An 18,682-nucleotide genomic window follows, 5' to 3' on the forward strand; every position below is an offset into this window, starting at 1 on the left:
TATTGACAGAAATGGAAAATAACCAAATATTTTTTTAATGCCAAACCTAACTTCCCCTAAGCTCCCTAATACATTTATTTTTATTTTTTTTACAAGACTGTTCTCCTGTGTCTTAGCTGTTTTCCTGTGGTTCCCCACACCCCAAAAAGAAAGTCAAGTCCGAGGAGATAATGTAATAAAATGTTTGTGTGACACTTCGTGAACTATTGTGAAACTACGTTGATTGATGGCAGGACTGGAAGTTCAGTTTTAAAACTCTGAGTTTGTTTAACTCTTCTGCAGCTTTTGATGAACATTTTATGGCTTCCTTTCGGTGCCTTTGTTGTGTTCAGTCTAAGTGGGGCTTTCATTCGCATTATGTGTCTGCATAAAATGGTTAGTCCAACTTTTTAACTGTGTTCTAATGTTTGTTTGGCTGTTTCTTTTACTAAAAATAGCATCTAGAACTTTTGTGTAATGTAAAACAGTTGACTGGAAGGAAGCAAATTATTATGTAAATAGTAAGTGATGATGTCAATATCCAATAAAAAGTTAAAAAAGTTTTAGCTTGTTAAATCTGGTTGGTGACCATCATCTGAATAACAAGCTGAACAAGAAAACATCACTGAGTTAATGTCACTGTCACTGTGAAGTGAATACTTTACAAATATCGTTGTTTTTCTTCAAATGTTGGAATTTTTGAATTTTTAAAAGTCCATGTGCATGAATGCCTGAGTCCTGGTGGTTGCAGCATGAAGCTGGAGGCCGGGAGTGTTTGCATGAACAAAGCCAAGAGCTCTCGGGCCTCGTCCCACAGGGAGAACTTGGCAGCTTGGCATTCCTACTCCACCAAAACCCTGCCAGCAGCAAGCGTTGTCAAGGGCAACAGCTGAGAGAGCTGCTGAGTTTGGATCTGAAGTGGACCACGTGGACCTGGAACCTCCTTCTGCTCCTTCTACTGTAAATAGATTCCCTTCAATTTGACAATGTTTCTTTTTGGAAAAAAAAATAGTAAACGTTTGATCTTCATGAAAATACACATATAATAAAAACTTTATATAATAGGAAACTCTGGACAACTACTATCTTTGACTTTAAATTAATTAGCTAATTACAGAGTCTCCGCTGCATTTAGCTTGAGTCCAAGCAGGGCACACTCACATAAAACAAACAAAATAAATAAAGATATAACAAAACAAAAGCTAACATATCTGCAGTATTGGAGAGGCCACAATAATGGCTTCAGAAGAACTTCCACAGAAAAGCTTTCATGATAAGTGCTCTAAAACAAACCGCCATCATTTCATCCATCCATCCATCCATCTATTTTCTATACTCGCTTAATCCAACTGTAGGGTTGCATGGTGGGTTTGGATGGTGGGAGGAAGCCGGAGTACCCAGATCTAACACGGCGCATCAGTGCCGCCCTTTATCAAGTTATCTGCAAGTTTAGCAAAAGTTTGGGATTTTTCTCCATCACACAGCACCACCAGGATTGTATGTGGTCAGTTTCAAATTATTCAACATGACATCAAACCCAAATGTACAAAAAAGATGCATGGAGAACCATGATTTGGTCTGGGTTGGTCTGTGAAACGTAGATTTTTAGGTGTTTTTATGTTACCTGTTACATCATCATCCAAAAATAAGTAAGAAAAACAACAAATAAAAGACGTTTTTGCTTGAAATAAGCAAAAAAATCTGCCAATGGAACTAGTGAAAATCGGCTTGTCAAGATTTCTTGAAATAAAATGTGATATTTGGGACTTTTGAGTTAAAAGTGATCTTGAAATTAGCTTAAAAACCTCTTCAAATGTCACAAAACACTTGTTTCATATGAAATCTGACTCAAAACTATTTGTTTTCAAGACTTTTTCATTTAACAAGATATTCCAGATGTATTGTCTTCAAACAAGTCCCTATATCTGGCTGAAATAGTACGTGTTAGGCAGTTGTGTCTTATATTAAGTGTAATGAGATATTTTGACCAGAAATGAGACAAATATACTTGGTAAGACTTTGATTTTTTCCAGTGTAATCTACATCCACTTAAAATGGATCTGATGGCTGGTTCGGGGTTGTGGAGCTGACTAATGAGAGAAAAGTAGACTTTACAGGAGAGGGACACTTCCATAACTTCTACTCCAACAACAAAACTGCAGAGCTGGATGTCAAGATTCGATCCAAAGTTTTGTCTTTCAGTTATACATGATTTAAACCAAAAGATGCTCACGTGAACATACTCCAACACTGTTCTCTGAAACTCTCAACACCTCCCACTCTAAACAAGCTGTTGGTAATTTATCAAACAGCTTTTCTTCTCATGGCTTTTTGCCACAGTTGTGTGTGTAAGAGGACCCAGATACAGGTTCAGGATGCAGTGATGAGTGGAACAAAAATGAATAAACCTAATTATAACTCAACCGAAGTCACTGCTACGGCAGTTTGTCCCACGCACGCTTGGCATGAGGATAACAGCTAACGCTGCGGAAACAAATAGAAATAAATAAACCAGGTTGAATGTTGTCATTAAAAGATGGCAGTGAGTTGTGGTCGCTTTTGTTTGAGGAAACCCATTTATAACTTCACCCATATGTAGAGGTCTTCAGGATTATTCTATCATCACAGCAAGTTTAGGCAAGATTTCTTCTTTAGAAGCAGAAACAATCGATCATCCATGTGATCAGTCATGTGAGTTAAATGTTGCCTACTTTGGAGCTTAATCGAGACGATGTTTCCATCCCCCTCAAGCTACTTAACTACTTAAAGTGACAGTTAAAGACATTTTTAACAATTTTGCAAACTTTTTCCACAGCGCAGCTCACAAAATGTACATGAAAATGTTGATGGGAACACAGTTTATGTTTTTTAGACAATAAATCAGGGCCATAACTTTGATTATGCAAGGCCATAAATTTCATTAGGAAATCAAACACCCTGAGGAAACTGTCAGCAGCCATTAATTCATGTGCCAATAAATCTTACCTGTAAACTGTTGATCAATCGCACCTAATCCAGTAAAGCCCTCAGCCTTAACCAGCGGTCTGTTCACAACAGGTTCAGACATTCAACCGAAAGCTGACACAAACAGTTTTAAAAGCTAACCAAATCAGCCCTGAATAAAAACACAAATTGAGTTGAAATTAGATTTAAAGACTAGAAAATTTGGCAATAGTTTTGTTCCACTGTCATGAAAACGAAACTATTTGTGTGCCCTGCACTTGTTCAGCTCAACGAATGAATTTGTTGTCATGTTGAAGAGGTCACAAAGACGTCATCGAAAGCCCAAGAAAATGTCATATGACCATAAAGCAAAACAGTGTGGTGCACGGCTGGACTCCAAAGTCATGAACTGCAGTATCTCAGCCCCTGGAGTTTCAGGCAAAACAAAGGTCAGTGCACTTAAAAAGGAGTCAGATGCACATAGTTTTAAGGTTCACAAAGTTCTCAAGCTTTGCTTTAAAAGAAAATCTCAGTCTTTGAGTATATTTTTGTGCACGTCTGTCTTAGCTCGGCAGCTACTCCCGAGCTGTAATCAGTGGTTTAACCCATTGACGCCGGATGTTGCTTAGCGCAACATTGCCCCTCGCGCCGGTTGTTGCGTAGCGCAACATTGTCCCTAACGCCGGTTGTTGCGTAGCGCAACATTGTTCATTTATCTTTATTTTCAAGACGCATGCACCATGTAATGCACAATAATTGGTTCAAATACACATGAGGTGGGTGTTTTCGATTAGCCTGTTCTGCAATAGTGCGTTTGTAGCTAATTTGACAGCTCGGCTACAATGGCTGCGGTTAACGAGACATACTGTGACAGCGATGGAAGTGATGTGGAGTTGGCGCGGCCACACACCATCCAACTCGAAGTGGAGCCCCGTGTCAAAGCAGGAGATGAAATCTTTCATCGGTCTCTGCCTAACTTTTGGAATAATCAAACTACCAACTCGCCGGGATTACTGGAGGCAGAGCAAGTGGCTGTATCAGACAAATGTAGCCCGAGTGATGGCACGAGATCGTTTCAACATGATGTAATTATTTATTCTTGCGCTGCATTCTGACGACTTCTCATTCTTATTTGAGTGGCGTTGCCCTTATGTAAAAAAAAGAGAGCCCGGTGCGAATTACTGCAGTATGACAACTATGATGTTTTAGAAGTCGTGTCACTGAAGTTTACAGTATAACTGCACAATGCAAGATATATTGCAGGTTGTTTTTTATCATTCATTATTATTGCTGATATTATGATTATGATTTAGTTATAGTATAGTAACAGTATAGTAATAGTAGTATAATAAATAGCAGCATTGGGTATTATCCTGAATCATAAAGCAAAACTACATGAACCAAATGTCCAACATTGATAAAGAAAAAAGTAATACAATCCAGCCAGCGAAAATTTTTTAAATTTTTCTTAGGTGTTTTCAATGAATTGTTTTTAGTTCAAAAAACCCTCAGGCATTGGGGACCTTTTCTAAAAACTGGCTTAGGCATTGAGCAGCCTTTTTTGCAGGTGCTTTAGGAGCCAATGGATTAATGAGTCTCGGAGGCTTTCATATTCAACACAGTCAGCCTGAGGGTATGGGATGTTTGACGCTCCATCTAAAAACCCCTTACTTCATTAAAAAAAACACACACACACGGGCACATTCACCCACCAAACTAAACGCGCTCACGTTGAACAACCAACCCAGTCCAACCATGGTCACGAAAACTTCATCTATGATGTTCTTGCTGCTGGACACGAAATAACTCCATCGAGCCCCAAAGTGTTCCATCTATCAAAATGTTCTTTTAAAAGGTTCGCAATGGAGGTTGAAATGATTGGATGGTGGAGCTACACACCGAAACATCTCAAAGGGACTAATCACTTAAAGGGACAGTTTGCCTCTTTTGACATGAAGCTGTATGACATCCCATATTAGCAACATCATTTATGAACATTTTCTTACCCCCTGCCGAGTTCCAGCCTCGTTTTGGCGTTGACGAAGGTAGTCCAGCTAGTTGGCTAGACTAATACATTTGCATCACAAAATCGTTGTCCAGGAAAAAGTCAGACCTCACAATCGCTTTGCGCTATTTTTGGCTCCCATCATATCAATGCGTCCAGCCATCTAGCGATAGCTGCACCAGTTACGGTGTTTGCTGCTCGGTCTGCTCTTCGGTCTGCACGGTCTACACAGCACGCAGTGATACGAAGGGAGAGAAAATAGGGCCAAGCGATTGTGAGGTCTGACTTTTTCCTGGAGAACGATTTTGTGATGCAAATGTATTAGTCTTTTGAATGCATATTATTTTGAGAACCAAAACACTGTATTTTTTAAACCCCAGCCAACTAGCCGGACCACCTTCATCAACACCAAAACGAGGCTGGAACTCTGCTCACAGGACGCAGCAGGGGGTAAGTCAATATTCATAAATGATATTGCTAATATGGGATGTCATACAGCTTCATGTCAAAATAGGCGAGCTATCCCTTTTAGACATGTAAAATTACTTGATTAAGGTCAGTCAAAAGTTTTGGCCTGCGCTAAACTCATAAAAAGTGCTTGACACGCAAACCACAAGTCCGACTGAAATACATAACTCTGGAATGTGCTAATTGGCCGGGGGGGAAAAAACAAGATTTTGTCTTCGTCTGCAGAGGAAAGTTTTCTATTTTGCCATTAGACTGGGCTGGAATAAGCAGAGGAAGGGTACGAGGTGAAAAAGTTGAGAACCTCGGTGAGTGTTTGTCATAAGAGAGGATGATTCCTCTCAGAAGAAGATGAATCATTTCTCTCAGGAATAAGCAGGAAAAAAAGTGATCAGCCACCTGTAACACTGCTGAGAGAAGCGCTTTGAAAAGTCAGCGATAAGGCGCATCATTAAACAGAATAAGAAAGACGGGGATGAAGGGAAGAGGGGGGGAGAAAGTGTTGAACCACTTCTGTTTTAAGTGGGAGCAGTTTGGTCCCTCAGGACACATTCTGGTCAGGCTTTGACAGCTGTTGTAGCACAGAGAGTAGAAGCATGCAGCAGCCATCCCCCTCCACTTACAAAGACCCTTGAACTTTTGTTCTCTTTGTAACCGTCATCAAGAGGGAGCTTTCTGCTTTTTTTTCCCAATTAAGGCTACGGCTACACGGAAACGAAACGAGGTTTTTTTTGAAAACGGGTACGAAAATTCTTGCGACCACACGGAAACGCGCTGCTGTCCAGACGAAAACGGATGAAAACGATGAAACGATGCAGTACACACGCCACTGTGTCACGCCACGCTGTGAGACAATAGAGAAGTGTTAAAATTGGCTCACAGCGTCAACGTGTGACTGACGCAAAAACATTTTAGCTGTAACAATGGAAACGAAACGAGGCCGTTTTCAAACTTTCCCACTCTGGAACCCGTTTTCAAAAACTATTGTTTTGGGGTAGTGGGAACGCCGGCTCCGTGTGGCCGCGACAGCGAAACGATAAGAAAAAGTATCGTTTACAGTGAAAAACGTTTTCGTGTAGCCACAGCCTAAATCTTCTCTGTGCTTCTATATTATTCATCTGATGATAAATCCAGCTCCGGACTGTCTAATTCCAACTAAATATCACAGTAAGTGACTAAAGTCTATATTTAGCCTTAGATTTATGGGGGGAATTAATATGCACAGACATGACTTAGTCTTCATTATTTTGGGAGGGGTAAGCAAGCCGCACACATTACAGAGAAAGAGGAGGAGAGAAGAAGAATATGAAAACTGGCCTGGTTTCTCACTCCCATTATGTCTGATTTTTTTTCCCACAATTCATTTGGGAACCGTGCCATCACGTGTCTGAGGCGAAGAAACTTTGATGCAAAAATAAAGTTAAAATAACAGACAACATCCCAGGAGACATGAAAACCAGGAGCCGTTAAAGCAGCCACGGTCCCATCACAGATGACCAGAAATTAAATACATTTTCTTAAATAACCACAGATTCAAAGCATGCTTTGATTATTTTGTTTTGTGTATTTTTGATCAGAGAAGTGGTCAAAGATATATATAAAAGTTCTTATTAGAAATGTGGTCCTTCAATGGATTATTTTAGCATTTATATATATTTATATATTTGTGTTTCTGAAGCAACTACCAGCTAAAAAACCTCACATGTAACATGTCACAGGTTTGTAGCCACCGAGATCTAAAGATCCAGTTCTGTTACACACCAGCCCAGAGGAGAATAATCCAGCCTCCTGATCTTGATCTCCACCCACGACTTCATAGCATGATGCATTCCATGTACAAGGGTAGTGGGAAGTTTTCTTTTTTGTTATCAACAACAAATTCTTATCGGAAGCTATAGAGCTCACATGCTTAAGAAAAATAAGAATGCTCCTCAAGTACTTTGTCAAATGTTTTAGCTCAAAAATGCAAATGAAAGATCTTGCACTTATTTGGTAAGCGTTCTTTCAACTTTCCCAAAGTTCCTGACAGAGAAATCTGACTTCTTGCTGGCATTTTCTTTCATTTTTTCCAGTTTTGAACTTGAAAATCTTGGAAATGCAGCAACAATACGTACATATGAGTGACTCATATTGCTGGATCAAGGTTTGTTTGTGCTGTTTGTTTCATATTAAAGTCAGAGGGCGGTCTCTACGTTTCAATTCTGGTTTGGATTAAGTTGAAAACAAATTAAGTTGAACAAATTCCACCTACTGACAAAGTTGCCTTTTGTGACAAATGTTGATATCATTACATTTGCTTGACAACTTCTATATATGATATAAAGCAACACTTCTGCAGTGTTTTCTAACTGCAGAATGAGCCTGATAAGTCAATCGTTTGTGCCACTTTCAAAGAGAATCCAGGCCCAAAGACATCTACGACTCTCAGTTGTGGCTGCATGGGGGTTACTGCCATCAATTCACAGCAAAAATGTTCCTGGTTAGAAATTCAGCTTTCGGCATGTTTTCCCTGTGCATGCATGCACAAAAACATGCATTTAAAGCTGATTGGTGAATCGGAGCATGATTGTTGTTGTTTGTCTCTTTGTTGGTCCTGTGATGGTACTGACAACTTGTCCAGGATTTACTCTCTCGCCTGGAAGTAGCTGGCATAGGCTCCAGCCTTCTGTAAAGAATACAGCGGGCATCAAAAGCGGATGAATGAATGTTCAGGCGCTGAGAGTTTTGAGTAAGAAATATAACGCTGTGTGGATGCAGTTATGTCTGGCTATGGCACACGTTTGGATCGTCCAACTCCACCGAAATCCAATTCGACTGGTTAGTGTTAGGGGTTACTGGGTGCACAGTAAAGGACTTGAAAGGTCCCAAATTATGCATGATGCATGTTGATTTGTTGTTGACAACATCACAGAGAATTACCAACAAGTAGGAGGATGTTTTGATCATTAAATCATTCATTTGATTAAGTATGGATGAGTTTTAGCCATATATCAAATCACATATTGTCGGCCAGGTTAACATACTGTAATTTGATCTGACAAAACACCTCAATACGATGATGACATTTTCAGCAGATCCCTGATTCTTTCTGTTTCTGTGAAACTTGACAACAGCTTTTTTTGGGCTTTCCTGTATAACAGTAAAGTGGCCAGCACATTTATTCTGTAAGTCTGCAATTGCTTTTTCAGGCTGCTCGCAGCTGCAGCAGCCTCCGCGGGAAAAGTGCAGGTCTGTGGAAGAAAGACCAATAAAGACCAAACTGGGTTACTGCAACTTTCATGGGACACTTACTGGCCTAAAAATCCTTTTCCAACACTTGAAGGCTGTAAAACAGTCGATAAAAGGCACAAAGACGAGGAAAAACCACTGTTATTTCTCAAGTTATAAGGATCCACTGTGCGCTCCAGATGAGAAACTTTAAGACTAACGAATGGGCTACCATCTGTGAGGTTTGTTTCTTCACCTTTTTACTTTTACTTATTGATAAAGGTGTAAAATTAGTATTTTACTGCATTTTTAGGTTTTTCTAGTCTTGGTGACCATTCAACCAGTCACACTGAGTTTTTTCCATTTTAAGGCCAGCCCACACCTTTACGATTCCTGTACGATTTTGTCGGCCCGATGACTTCGCATGGGAATCGTAAAGGTGTGCGGTAGCAGCCGACAGACGATTTTTTCGTTTGTCGTTTCATCGGATCAAATCAAACATGTTTGATATTTCCGTACGGATTTTCCTTGTGCCGAATACAATCGTATGTGTGTGCGGTCTCTGTTCCGATGTCATCGCGCAGGATTATTTAAACAGCCAATGGGAATAGCGCACTTAGTCACGTTGGACGACTACGACACAAACATGGCTGCCTCCAGTTTGAAAGTCACGTGATTTGTGGCTTCCTATTTCGGTCATGTGATAACATTCGGTCAAAAAACTCGTAGGTTCGCAAGTGTGTGCGGTGGACGTGCGAGCGTGTCAAATACGGTCCGAATTGTTATGCCGATCACCCGACAAACGATGCAACGATGACATCGTAAAGGTGCGTGCTGGCCTTTAGACACCGGGTGTATTGTGTCATCAAGTGCTCACACAAGGAAAAATGTGGGGATAACCTTCTGATTCTACCTCCTGAACCACATTCTAGTGACTTAAAGTTGCCAGAGAGAGAAAAATCCTATTTGGGCTTCTTGATTAGGAGCTAACGGTAGCTTCACCGAAAATCCTTAAAGTCATCGCCGTATTTCTTACTGATTGGCCTGAATAGAAATAATTTCAACTTGTTTGACTCTGTGTTCACTTTTATATCTTCAGATAAGTCATTATGCACTACAGCAGCTGCAATCATAAACTAAACTCTTTGTGATTCAAGCAGTCAAAAACTTTCATTGTAAGCACAGAAGAAAAGCATCCATGAAAAAAGCTGAGATGGTACAAGTACTTACATTATTGTACACTAGGTTCCTCCATAAAACTCGCCAGTTTCCATTTTTTTGTACATTTCAAAGTAAACTCCATAGCATTTAATCCAATCTGTGATCCTAAAATCATGTCTGCACCAGTTGAGACTTTACTAATTTCTGGTCTCACCTCTGACATTTAGCCTGTGAGCACCTGGTGCGACTGCAATGGGTGTTTGCTAAAGGCTATAATTAAATGAGTATTGAATGAATATCAGCATTACGTTGCTTTTCATAACACTGCTATCTTTAGATCTATATATAAAACATATTACTTAATAATGAGTAAGATTATCCGTGAATATTCTCACCTACACTGCAACTAATAAGATTATGGGGACAAAAACACAAATGCAAAAAGAAAACTGGGCGACAGGAGACTTGTAGGGTAAGCAGAGCAGGTGTGAGCTCAGGATGCATTTCAGCCCCGTGACTGCTCTGATTTCCTACATGACCCAGTGAGCAAGGAGACACATTCGTCTGCTGCGTGGCTGCATCGTGAGGCTCGACACCAACGGCATCTCCAGAGCTGACTGCCTGCTCTGGATCAAACTGGATTTTGAGTATATAGTACCCCTAAATGTACACTGTCCCTTTTCTTCTTCCTTCGCAACAGGCCACAACCCTGTGGATCTCTACTTTGCAACCACACTGACAAGCCACAATAAGGCCCGAAGATTTCTGGCCATACAGGCGCCTACAGAGAAACCACAATTGTTAAACTAATCCCTGGCCTTACTGAGGAACATGTTATTCTATTTTCATTAAATAAACAGCAATCGCAAGAGACTATTTTCCTCAATGCAGTCTAAAAAATCAGATCCCTCAGAAACAAGCAGAAGTTGCCAAAGTTGCCAAAGCCAGCAACACATCTGGCCAGCAATAAGTCGCTGACAAGCATGAGGTGTCACCGAAATGTCAGCTCATGTTCTCACCTGTGCCCTCATGTTACGCACTTTATGGTAAATGCGTTGCAACAGCACAGAGTGCAAGGTTAGCGACTTCCATCCAAACATACATCCATCCATTTTGTTCCCACTTAATCCAATTCAGGGCTGCAGGGGGGCTGGAGCCTATCCCAGCTGCCACTGGGTGAGAGGCAGGATGGACCCTGGATGGGTCCCCAGTTCATCACCGATACAAACCTAACAAACAACCATGTTAGCTCTCACTCACTCCTACAGTCAATTCAGAAGCCCCAGCTAACCTAACATCCATGTTGTTGGACAGTGGAAGAAAGCCAGAGAACACATATATGGAGACAACATGCAAACTCTGCAAACATGAGCCCTCTAGATAGGCGATGGTGCTTTTAGAGACGTCATTTTGTAAATTTTACTACCAATTTTTTAACCCTTGTGCGGTCTTAACATTCTGTTTACTCCTCTTGTCCTATGGGTCAAAATTGACCCGCCCTACCAAAGCCCCAAAATAAACCAACTTAATTGAATTTTAAATCCAAAATCTATTTTGTATGATGAAACCACCTGTTATTTATCTATTCAACTCAATTCAATACATTTTTTATCATGTATTTTTTGTTACACAATACAAACATCACCAGTTTTCAGGATTACACTTTTTTTTTTTACCACAAACCAACTCTCAGTTGGACCAACAGTTTTCTCAGTTTTCTTTTAGATAATAAAGGTTTATTATTGCTATTATATAAATGTGAAGTAATTACTTCTGAATTAATTATATTGAAAAGGGAAAAAAAATGAACTTTTTTCTGGTGTTTAAATGTTTTTATAATTCACGGGTCAAAAATGACCCATAAGACAATCTTTGTACCCTAGTGGTGTACAGCCCACATGGAAACATAAACAAAAATAAAGTGTGACTTTTTCTAATGATGGGGTCCCTTTAGGAAAAGTCATAAAATTTCAAGTTGGAAAAAGATAGTTTAAGGTATTTTTTCTACAGCTAAACATGGTAGTGGGTCACTTTTGACCCGCAATACAACAGGAGGGTTAAGTATGAAAGGAAAGAAATAACATGTTATTATACCTGTGGCTTCATCAAGCTTTCAAACTGTCACCAAGAATTGCTTAAAGTAAAGTGAACTCAGATGATGTTTGGTTTGTTTATTCAAAATTAGGGTTACAGTTGAAAATACATACAGTAATAGATCATCACAATTAGATTGATGAGATAATAGTCACAGGAAACTTATTACAGGCTTCCCTTATAATCCCTTAAAGTGAGAAGAAAAACTGGCCTAATAACTCGATTTCCTGCTGACTCTGTCCTGTTTTAGGGTGGAATGCTCTCTCCGGATCGGGAATGAGATCCTTCCCCAAGTGGAGGAGTTCAAGTATCTCAGGGTCTTGTTCACGAGTGAGGGACGAATGGAGCAGGAGATTGACAGGCGGATCGGTGCGGCGTCTGCAGTGATGCGGGCTCTGCACCGGCCCGTCGTGGTGAAGAAGGAGCTGAGCCAGAAGGCCAAGCTCTCGATTTACCGGTCAATCTATGTTCCTATCCTCACCTATGGTCACGAGCTGTGGGTAGTGACCGAAAGAACGAGATCGCGAATACAAGCGGCCGAAATGAGTTTCCTCCGCAGGGTGTCTGGGCTCTCCCTTAGAGATAGGGTGAGAAGCTCGGTCATCCGGGAGGGCCTCGGAGTAGAACCGCTGCTCCTCCGCATCGAGAGGAGTCAGATGAAGTGGCTCGGGCATCTAGTGAGAATGCCTCCTGGACGCCTCCCCGGTGAGGTGTTCCGGGCCCGTCCCACTGGGAGGAGGCCCCGGGGAAGACCCAGGACACGTTACAGAGACTATGTCTCTCGGCTGGCCTGGGAACGCCTCGGGGTCCCCCCAGAAGAGCTGGAGGAAGTGGCCGGGGACAGGGACGTCTGGGTCTCTTTGCTCAAGCTGCTGCCCCCGCGACCCGATCCCCGGACCAGCGGAAGATGATGGCTGGATGGATGGATGGATGGATGTCCTGTTTTAATCCACCGTAAAGGTCTGAATACGGGCATGCTCCCAGATTATTGTTGGTTGGTTTGAGAACGGAGAAAATGGACTGAATAATCAGACCCTTGCAGTGGGTTGGTAGTGATCAGCTGTGGTGGTAACTGAAGTACGATTTCCACCTCTGGTGAATGTTGCCTTCTAATTTCCCATCAGTTCCAGTGCTTTCTTATTACTGAGCAGAGCAGCAGCTGGGTTCACTGAGGATATAGCCTCAGTCTGAATTTTGTCCCTTTTGCTGGACCGTAAAAATGGAACTCTACTTCAAGTTTATGTGGTGTAGCAAGATGATGTTGTGAAAGAGAGGATGAATAGCGTAGAAGAAGAAACCATATGAACTCCCCGCACTGGATAAGAGGTTAAGGATTGAGCTGGCGTATGGCACAGTAAATTCAAGCATTTTCTTCATTTGATGGTCTTTACAAAACCAATTAGACAGGGCATGGTTAAGTTTTCATCAGAGCTCGAACTGCAACAATGAGGCAGCAAAACTCTCTAAGGCATGACAGAAAAATAAAGTTCCCAGATGGACAGAGGTTCGGACATTACATGGATCATTTGTCTTCTTATGATGTTTAAACTATCAAAAGTGAGTACTAAATTATCCAACCATCCATCCATTATATACCCGCTTTATCCAATTTAAGGTTGCAGGGGGTGGAGCCTATCCCAGCCGTCATTGGGCGGGGCACACCCTGAATAGGCCGCCAGTCCATCACTGGGCCACACAGAGACAAAATGAGACAAACAACCATGCACACTCACTCCTAGAGACAATTTAGAGTCACCAATTAACCTAACATGCATGTTTTTGGTCAGTGGGAGGAAGCCGGAGTACCCGGAGAGAACGCACGCATACACGGGGAGAACATGCAAAACTCCACACAGAAAGGCCCCAGCTAACCACCTGACCAAGTACAAAATGATGGAGAATACATTTAGAATATCAACATTGGAATGAATGTCACAAACATACCCGGTGTATCTTTGTATTGGCATTGTGTACGTTCAACTGGGTATATACAAGATGCACTTGGGAAATATGGCAACAAATTTTAAACCAAGGGCTAAAAACAAGCATCATAGTTTGTTTTTTGCAGTCTTTTGCATCCAGAACCCAGTAAGACTAACCGACACTCTGCTCATGCATGATACTGGGTGTGTTACAAGGTTAACATGCTGAGATTGGGCCTAACGCCCTGATTTCCTCTCCTCCTCCTTTACTTTCTCTCCTCTGCTGGTCAGGCAAGCCAACGGGAGAGTAATTGGATCATTTAAATGTCAGCAACATCAGATCTGGGAGACAAAAAGGTCTTTCCTCCTCCGCTGAGTATTTATTCTACAAATCTTTTGTCCACGGTTTTAACTTCAACAACCTACAGATATATCGTGGATATGTTTGTCTGCCGTAAGTCAAGCAAATCTAAACAGGATTCTGTGGTTTGAACCAGATGTGAACTGTAAATTTAAACGAAAAAGAGCTCAAACATGTTGTCTTTCGGGATAAACCAATTCGCATGTTTAAACAGTTCCCACAGATTTAGGAGTCCATTCAAAGGCGGCTCCCACTGACTGTTTTATTGCAAAACCGTACTAATTGCACCTGTTTGGCCTTGAATGAGGTTTCAGGGCGGATATGCAGCTCATTCATCACCCTTTATGAATGAGGCTGCAGCCCAGCATTCAGAAATGTAAACAAATATCTCAGTTTTTATCAGTGTAACCAAACCAGAAGGATGCAGGCTGTCACAAGCATGCTGGACAGAAAACCCTGTGGTACAGGAGAGAGGAGATAATGAGGACGGCAGCGGCTTTAAGTGCGGCATGGATCCTCCCAAATTATCCACACACATCAAGAAGAAAAGAAAAGAAAAGGCTGCAATTGGGATTCAGTGAAATCAGAATGCATTACAAGGTGACACATACTGTGCACCCAGGCTGAATTTCATATATCCTAAATAAAGCACTAAAGTCTGTAGGATATTAAAGTGAATGGATTGCTGTTCGGTACCAGAATTCCTGCAGGCATGCAAGTGGATATGCGGCTGTGTCAATGCATGTATGACACATGATTTATGGAAACATACAGTGTATTCTGAGGGATTTCTATGCAGTGAAAAACATTTTAAAGTAAAGCTTCTTTGAACTCAATTTAGGGTCTATGACGGCTCAATTGCAGATCTATTATATAATATGTTTGAACGCATGCTTATTTATTATGACTTACAGTTTATCATTTAGTATCTCCTAAAAAAAAATCCTCCTATCCCAGATTCAGCGCTAAATTGTGCACGCTGAAGGCAGTGAGCAGCCACTGATTGAAAGAAACCTCCTTCCTCAGATTAGCCGACACTTGCTGCAAGATCCCGACAAGCTCATTTCCATTTTCCTCTTTTACACACGCCCTCACGCATCCGTCTGTGTCTTAACATTAAAACGTTGTGTTTGATTCAAGATAGGGGAAAAAAGCAACATTCTAATTCATCCGTTTATGTCAAGTCTTACCATTTTATTGCCACACTCCAAATGAAAGTCCTGCGCTGCGGCTCCTGAGCGCACGTCGCTGGAGACAAATCAACCCTCGCGGGGATGCGAAGGTTCGCGATCTGCCGGTGACACAACTTCCAGTCAGAATGCAGATTGCTTTCTTTCTGACTTCACAGTTGGAAGAATGCAGGGGTTTCGCTTTGTGCGCAAAGAATTAAGAAACAAAACAAGATTTCCGCTCTCGTGCGAGGAAAGTGGTTGTGATTATTTCGAGCAATTCCTCTGCCCTGCGGATGGCTGATCGCTTCGCCCTCCGCGCAAGAATGCGCTATGCATTTCAACTAGCCCCCTCTCCTCCACTCACTGTCTCTCTTTCTCTCATCCACACACAAGCAATTCCACACATGCGCGCACAGGCACAAATCCAATCTTGCATGATAAATGGGAGACATAAACGGGCTGTGTTAAATAATCAAGTCTCACCAGATTCAACACACAGGATGATATGGGTGGAACTGTGCGTGCGTGCGCGTGCGTGTGTGGTCCCAAGGTCATCATGAAGGCTCGTCAGATTCAAACAAAAGTGATCAGGACCTTGGAGAGTGGCCTTAATTTTTTTATTGAATCCCTGAAGGACAAAAAAAGAAAAGAAAATGTCTTTCAGGAGAACAGCTGTTCTGATAAAGGCAGAATTTTATGTTATGGGGTTTAAAACTCCTACATTCTGCATATTGTGGTTGTTCAATAATAATACGACTGATATCTCCAGTTTCAACCTTTAGGACTTGGTCTCACAGAAGTTTATGAATCTGTCTTTATGGAAATGAATCCATCCATACTGAGAGAGGAATTTCTCTTGTTTCTGCTCATGGGCAGCATTATTACATTCATACATGCAGCTTCACAGATGTTTATGAATCTGTCACAAGATAAATTATTATCAGCATTAAAATTTTCAACATTTTGAAGGGTTTCACGTGAGTTTGAAGCCTCCTTTTGTTTCCAGCTGCTGTTTGGTTTGGTTTAGTCATTAAAACAACTTCATTCTTGTAACTTCACACCTTTTTTGGGGGGGACTCTCTTCAGATTCAGAATAAAATTCTCATTGATCCATTTTTCTTTTTTTAAACATTGCGTGTCATGGAAAATATCCACAATTTGTGTTAATAAAGACAATTACTGGAATGTATGATATATTTCATACATTTGTCCTGATTTTTCAGAGGGTGTTCCTGGAAAAGTCCACAGTGTGCACGTGTATCTCACCTAGGGAAAACCTGAGGAACATAAAATATATTTTGGTTATAAACTGAAGCAAAACAGATAAGTTTAGATATGATTCAAACTGACACAAAGTTTCAGCACAGAGTAAAACTACATGTGACCACAGCTGCAGCAGATGATGGTAGAGTCCTCGTGGACGGTGGATTTCCCATGCCAGAGTGTGCCTGCTTAACGAGAAAGAAATAGAAAGAAATGCAGTAACCATCAATCAAGTGTGGTGGAGGGTTTTACATGTTATAAGTTGTGCTGTGCACATGGAAACAAGGTGTGTGCACGTAACATAAGCATAACAGTGTTCAAGAGCATAGAACTAACTTAAACGGAGCATGTCCTCTGGACATACTACCATGTTGGTTCACACAAACAGTGCAAAATCAAACCATTCTACCAGTTCGCACCTGCTCAAAACATGCTTGTTAGGTTGACTTTTAACACTTCGAAGGTGGTGACAGTGACTTCCTATTCAATAAGTTCATTTTAAAAGCATAGTGAATAAAATACTCATCTGTGAGGCTACAGAGGGTGGTGTTGTGTTGGATTGTGATGGAGAAAAATCAATATTTCAAACAGTATCACAAACAAAAAGGGTGAAATGACTTTTAATTAAAAGGTAAATAAAAACAGACGGTGTGCAATGACTGAGACAACTCAAAAAACAGTGTTTCTTTTACAATAGAACATGGAAAAAACGTCACACCTTGAAAGTGGGCCTCTTTATGTTGGAAAAGAAGAAAATTCTCTTTTTCTAAAGGGACGTTGTCGATAAGTATTTACTGAAAGAGACGGTCCACAAAGTGAGAAACCCCATCACTTTATATCTGTACAACCATGAATGCCTTCCAGCACAGACAGCAAATGCTCCCAATTTCTGCTCCTCACCCACTGAGGCAGTAAGAAGACAAAGACTGGAGAGAGCCAAGGGAAGAAAAACACTCTGTCCAACATCCCGCAACCCAGATCCCTTTCAGCTCCATGTGGACACCAGCATCTCCAACTTGTTTACATGCGAAACAAGTCAGCCTCATACAAATTTTGCTCTTATCACTGCAGTTATGTCCCATTATTAGCTTCTAGTTACATTTTTTTAGTGCCTAAAAATGTCTTCATAGTTCCCCTTCTTCACTTATTACAACCAAGTGCACCGTGTGAACTGTTAGGATTAACAATTTTCTGCCAAAGCTGAAAAACTCTTCATAGTTTATAATGGATACTGTTTAGCTTGTAGTTTTTAAGCTACTCCATTTAGCCTTTTAAATACTTGTACACCTATGTATTTTAGCTTGATTCTAGGTAAGTGCAGGAGATTTCTCTTCATTCTAAGTGTTCACAGAGTTAACGTCTCTTTCTTGTGGTTTGTCACTCATATCCTCAAAACGCTGCATGTAGGTGCCTTGAGAGAGGCAGGAAATGTGTTTTATTTGATCTGGCATAGTTTCTGCGGAACAGCATGCAGATGCTACTCGTCATCTGCAGCATGAACTCTGAGTTAATGACAATTGCAACTATATATATATATATAAAACAAATTAAGTGGGAATTTGATCACTGATCATAAAAGCATCATATAACAGTTGGCTGACAGTTGGTGTGAGGTGTTTGTGCTGATATGCTGTGTTTGGTTTCCTCCAAACGTGCTGCTGTGCATTATGAGCAAACATCTCCACTTTGCTCTGGTCTGTCCAAAGGACATTGTTGCAGAAGTCTTGTGGTTTGTTCAGATGCAGCTTTGCAAACCTAAGCTGTGCTGCCATGTTCTTTTTAGAGAGAAGAGGCTTTCTCCTGCAGCCCTTCCGCACAAGCCATTCGTGTTCAGTCTGTTTCTAACGGTGCTGACATGACCTTTAACCTTTAACATACTGAGGGCTGCAGAGTCTGAGATGTAGCACTTGGGTTTTTGACCTTGGGGTGACCTTGCTGGGACGTCCACTCCTGGGAAGATTGACAGCTGTCCTGAATGTTTTCCACCTGTGAATAATCTTTCTCTCTGCAGAACGATGGACTCCAGATAGTTTGGGAATGGCCTTATAACCCTTCCCAGGTTGATGTGTCCATGTGTGTGTTCATCCCTTCGAGTCATGTCCCAGATGGC

The 18,682-nt window shown here is 41.2% G+C and overlaps 1 protein-coding gene across 3 annotated transcripts in view; it reads right to left on the bottom strand.

The window, feature by feature from the left end:
- adcyap1r1b (adenylate cyclase activating polypeptide 1b (pituitary) receptor type I) overlaps positions 1-15,674 on the bottom strand; it is a 40,388-nt gene extending 24,714 nt beyond the window's left edge. Inside the window, exon 1 of one of the 3 annotated variants that reach the window (XM_075485992.1) lies at positions 15,328-15,674. In XM_075485992.1, coding sequence (XP_075342107.1) covers positions 15,328-15,330 — 3 coding nt within the window. In that variant the 5' untranslated portion in view covers positions 15,331-15,674. The remainder of the gene's footprint in view (positions 1-15,327) is intronic. The other 2 variants (XM_075485991.1, XM_075485993.1) reach the window with 2 other exon arrangements.
- Positions 15,675-18,682: the final 3,008 nt, after the last annotated feature.

This window comes from Odontesthes bonariensis, chromosome 15 (genome assembly GCF_027942865.1).
Source record: "Odontesthes bonariensis isolate fOdoBon6 chromosome 15, fOdoBon6.hap1, whole genome shotgun sequence".
Lineage (NCBI taxonomy): Eukaryota > Metazoa > Chordata > Actinopteri > Atheriniformes > Atherinopsidae > Odontesthes > Odontesthes bonariensis.